At 52.3% G+C, this 5,000-nt stretch overlaps 1 protein-coding gene across 1 annotated transcript; it reads right to left on the minus strand.

Moving 5' to 3' along the window:
* Positions 1-947: 947 nt before the first annotated feature.
* On the minus strand, positions 948-3,601 carry ENH_00009540 (hypothetical protein; the record flags this gene model as incomplete). Its single annotated transcript, XM_013584157.1, has 3 exons — positions 948-1,260; positions 1,483-1,642; positions 3,262-3,601. 3 exons carry the CDS (start codon positions 3,599-3,601, stop codon positions 948-950), a joined length of 813 nt encoding a protein of 270 aa, XP_013439611.1.
* Positions 3,602-5,000: the final 1,399 nt, after the last annotated feature.

The raw sequence follows: 5,000 nt of genomic DNA on the forward strand, positions 1-5,000 counted from the left end.
TGCTGCTGCTGCTGCTGCTGCTGCTGCTGCTGCTGCTGTTGCTGCTGCTGCTGGGGTGGGGGCTGCTGCTGCTGCTGCTGCTGCTGGGGTGGGGGCTGCTGCTGCTGCTGGGGTGGGGGCTGCTGCTGCTGCTGCTGGGGGGTGCAAGAGGCGATGCTGCAGCGGAGGGCCAGAGGGCGCCTGCTGCTGCGGCCACGGCGCCTCGTGCCGCTGCTGCTGCTGGTGCAGTGAGTGCTGCTGCTGCTGCTGCTGCTGCTGCTGCTGCAGTGTGGGGTCTTCTTGCTGGAGATGTGTGTGGATTGGTTTAAATATATTTTCCTTGTCAAGTTCAACAAGATACCCGTCGAGTCCTTTGCGCACTACCAAAATGTAAACCCTAAACCCTAGGTCTTGAACCCTAAACCTAAACCCTAAGTCTTAAACCCTAAACCCTAAACCCTTCTTGCAGCTAGCCGACCATCTTCTTAGCTGCTGCAGCTCTTGCGGCTGCAGGCACTCTGCCTAGTGCTGCTGCGCTGCGCTCACGCCAGCCAAAGCTAAGGCTTAGGGTTTAGGGTGTAGGGTTTAGGGTTTAGGGTTTAGGGTTTAGGGTTTAGGGTTTGTGCTTCAGGTGCTGATAGCTGATGTGCTGCTGGCGCGAGTGCCTGCGGCTGCTGCACTTATTCCTAAATTTGTCTATTCTGTTCCTTGCTGGGGCTGCTACTCATTTTCTCACATTCCCGCCAGGTAGGGTTTAGGGTTTAGGGTTTAGGGTTTAGGGTTTAGGGTTTAAGATTCAGGGTTTCGGGTTTAGGGTTTAAGATTTAGGGTTTAGGGTTTAGGGTTTAGGGTTTAGGTCTTGGGTCGCGTACTGCTTGCTTCTTTATGAGGATCGACTGGTACATAACCTGGTGTGGCCGCCGCTGCTGCTGCTGCTGCTGCTGCTGCTGCTGCTGCTGCTCGTGGTGTTACCGCTGCTCTTGCTGCTGCTGGTGGGGTTGTTGTGTTTCCTGCTGCAGGCGGATTGGCTTCATGTCGATCCACATAGTTACCCTAATAAGCTGTGTGCTGCCCAAGTAGGCGAGCGGCTTTTGCTGCTGCTGCTGCTGCTTCTGCTGCTGCTGCTGCTGCTGCTGCTGCTGTGGCAGGTGCTGCTGCTGCTGTGATGCTGCTGTTGCTGCGGTGGCTGGTGTTTCTGCTGCTCGGCAACCTGTTTCTCGCCTGCATACTGTTGCTGCTGCTGCTGCTGCTGCTGCTGCTGCTGCAGGGTCAACTGGAGGTCTGCTTCAGCTGTTGCATGCGCTGTGGTTGTGTGGCTTTGTCTTTTGTTACTTAAGGTAAGCATTTGAGGTGTACGTACACCTCGAGCGCCCCGCAGCAGCCCTGAGATGTACAGACAGCGCAGGGGTGCCCCATTTTGCTGCTGCTGCTGCTGCTGCTGCTGCTGCTGTTCGGGGCTTTTGCTGCATTCTGAGGTGTAGCGACAGCACAGGGATGCCTCACTTTGCTGCTGCTGCTGCTGCTAGGGACCTCCTGTTGCCTCCTGAGGTATACAGACAGTGCAGGGGCGCTTCAGCTTGCTGCTGCTGCTGCTGCTGCTGCTGCTGCTGCTGCTGCTGCTGCTGCTCTTTTATCAGGTGCTGCTCTCTCTCGTGGTCGTGGCCTTCGCCATTAAACGCCGCGGCCGCCTCACCTCCATTGAGGAGTCCATGACGAAGATAAACGGCCAGTGAGGGTTTAGGGTTTAGGGTTTAGGGTTTAGGGTTTAGGCTTTGCGGCAGCATGCGCTCCACGCCGCGCGCCCTGACGTTGTAGGCATTTGCATGCATGCAGAAGGCGCCTAAGACGCATGCATGCATGCATGCATGCATGCATGCATGCATGGGGGGCTTTAGCCCCCCCACGCATGCATGCATGCATGCATGCAATGGGCCCCAAAAGATGATTGCATGCATGCAAGCATGCAAATTTGCATGCAAGCGTGCAAGTGTACAGAAGCAAAGCATGCATGCATGCGTGCATGCATGGGGTGTGTGGATGTGGGGCCCTGCATGCATGCATGCACGCATGCTGCATGCATACACGCATGCGCGCATGCATACACGCATGCATGCATGCATGCATGCATGCATGCATGCATGCATGCATGCATGCATGCGTGGGATGTGCGGGAGCGGGGCCCTGGGGCTTTTGAGGGCCTCTGCTGCACAGGCGCAGGCCCGGCAGCATTTAGCGGCGCTGCTGCTGCATTTGTGCTGCAGCAGCGCTGGGAGCTGCTGCTGCTGCAGAAGCAGCAGCATCTGCCGGCGCTGCTGCTGCATTTGGGCGGCAGCAGCAGCCCTTTGGGGGCTTTGCTGCTTCGGGTTTGTTTCAGATTTCCTCCTTTAGACCCACAAGCAGCAAAAATAAATAAATGAAGCAACAAAAAGAAACTCTGCAGACGCGGCGCTGCGGGCGCTGCGGTGTACGTACACCTCAAGCTCCAGCCGCCAAAGCCAACGCCCAACGAACTAGGGTTTAGGGTTTAGGGTTTAGGGTTTAGAGTTTAGGGTTTAGGGTTTAGGGTTTAGGGTTTGAAGCAGACGGCTGCTACGGGCGAGTCACTAGACAAGTTTAGCGGATTATTTGAATATTTATTAGTTGTATCAATTAAATATTTATCATATTAATTAAATGTTTATCATATTAACTAAATATTTATTATATTAATTAAACATTTATTGCATTTTTATGATAAAAAATTATCCATTTGCTCTTTAATTCATTTCTCCCTCAGCAGCCCCTCTTCCCCTTGCTGAACTTCAGGTGTATCGACACCTCCCGCTGTTGCAGCTGAGGTGTACGTACACCTCAGAAAGGCAGCACTGCATTTCGCTGCAGCGGCCGGACAGCCAGGCAGCAGCAGCAGCAGCAGCAGCAGCAGCAGAAGCAGCAGCAGCAGCAGAAACAGCAGCCGCAGCGTCAGGAGCAGCAGCAGCAGCAGAAGCAAGAGCAGCAGCAGCAATTGCTGCGCTGCATAAAAGCAGCAAAAGCTTTCGAGCAGCAACTGCAGCACTCCCAAACTTTTGAATGAAAAAAGTTCAAAAAGAAAGAAAAAAAGAAAATGAAAAGAAAAGAAAAAAAGAAAAAGAAGAAAAAAAGGAAAAAAGAAAAGGAAAGAAAGTGGGAAGCAGAAGAGAAGCAAGGAAAGTCAGAAAAAAGAAAGTAAAAAAGAAAAAGAAAATAAAAAAAAGAAATAAAAAAGAAATTGAAGAAGAAAGAAATAGAAGAGAGTGGACGGACCGGGGATTGATCCCGGGACCTCCTGAATGCAAATCAGGCGTGATACCACTACACCATCCGCCCTGGAGTTGCTGCTGCTGCTGCTGCTGCTGCTGCTGCTGCTGCTGCTGCTGCGGCGCAGCAGCAGCAGCCCCGCTTTGGCAGCGGCCTGCAGCCGATCGGCAGCAGCAGCTCTGCAGCTGCTGCAGCCCAGCCCACCCTGCTGCAGAGTCCCCTGCTGCTGCTGCTGCTGCTGCTGCTGCTGCTGCTGCTGCTGCTGCTGCTGCTGCTGAGGGGGGCAGCAGCAAATAAGGGGATTCTCCAGGGCGGATGGTGTAGTGGTATCACGCCTGATTTGCATTCAGGAGGTCCCGGGATCAATCCCCGGTCCGTCCACTTATTTAAATAATTTATTCTTTTTGTTTTTTGCTGCTGCTGCTGCAGCAAACTGTTGACTGCTTTAAAAGCACTGCTGCTGCTGCTGCTTTCGTTCTAAGTGTCTGCTGCTTCGGCTGCTACTTCCCGAAGTCTTTGCATTATTTTAAAAGTACCAAAGGGCCCCCTGTGTTCATTCAGAGGCACTTTGCTGCTGCATGCGTTCGTTTTTGCTGCTGCTGCTGCAGCAGTGCTGCACGTGCTTGAGGTGTACAGACACCTCCTGCAGGCCGCCCTTTGCTGCAGAACTCTTTTGAATCTTTTGAAAGCCAAAATGCCAAAAAAGGAAATCTTTAAAGACAAGACGCAGCTGCTGCAGAAGCAGGTTGGCTTTTGCTGCAGCAGCAAGCAGCAGCGCAGCGTCTGCTGCAGCAGCAAGCAGCAGTGCGGCCTCTGCTGCAGCAGCAGCAGCAGCAGCACGGCAGCGGCACTTGGGCAGCTCTCAAGAAAAGAAGCCACAGCTCGAGTTGCAGGGCTTTGGAGCCGCTAGGAGAGCAGCAAATTGAGAAATAAAAAGATTTAAAATAAAATTAAAAACGGAATTAAACGAAGTAACTCTTTATTGCATACGGCCTGCTGAGCTGTCAAGACACCCGAAGAGGCTGCGGCGCCGAGAGCTCGTCTGTGATGCAAAACGAAGCCAAGATTAAATTCAAATTTTGAAATAAAAGAATTAAATTAAATTAAATTAAATTTATTTTAAAGATTTCAACGAATAACTTTCAAAGAAAACTGAGCAGCTGTTCAAGGACACAGAAGATGTCCAGAGCAGGCCGCGCTGGGGGCCCCCCGGCTGCGGGCTGTTGCGGCTCAGCCAAACGAAGTAGCCGGACGAATTAAATGGAATTATAAATTAAATTAAATGAAATAAATTAAATTAAATGAAATAAATTAAATTAAAATTGCAAAAGTGTTCAAATAGTCCTTTCTTGCTGCTGCGAGGAACCTGCGCATACACCGCAGCGCCTTCGCATGCAGCCCGGGCTCACCGGCCTTTGCTCTCGGGGCCCCCCGCCGGCGTTTTTAGTTTATTTTAATTAAAAAGGCAAATATTTGCTAATTAATTTGCATGTTATTGATAATTTAATACCCAACTCGCGTTTAAACGAGACTACGGGGGCTGGGGGCCCCCTCTGGCCCCTTTCCTCTCTCACTTCGGGGGCTTTGGCTTACCCATGCACCCCAGCTAGGGCCCCTGCTGCTGCTGCCAGTCCTGCAGCAGCACCTGTGCATCCTCTTTGCTGCTGCAGCGCAGCAGCAGCTCCTCCGCAGCCGTTTTGCTGCTGCAGCGCAGCAGCAGCTCCTCTGCAGCCGTTTTGCTGCTG

Source organism: Eimeria necatrix, genomic scaffold (genome assembly GCF_000499385.1).
Source record: "Eimeria necatrix Houghton genomic scaffold, Enh_scaff128, whole genome shotgun sequence".
In the NCBI taxonomy this organism is placed as follows: domain Eukaryota; phylum Apicomplexa; class Conoidasida; order Eucoccidiorida; family Eimeriidae; genus Eimeria; species Eimeria necatrix.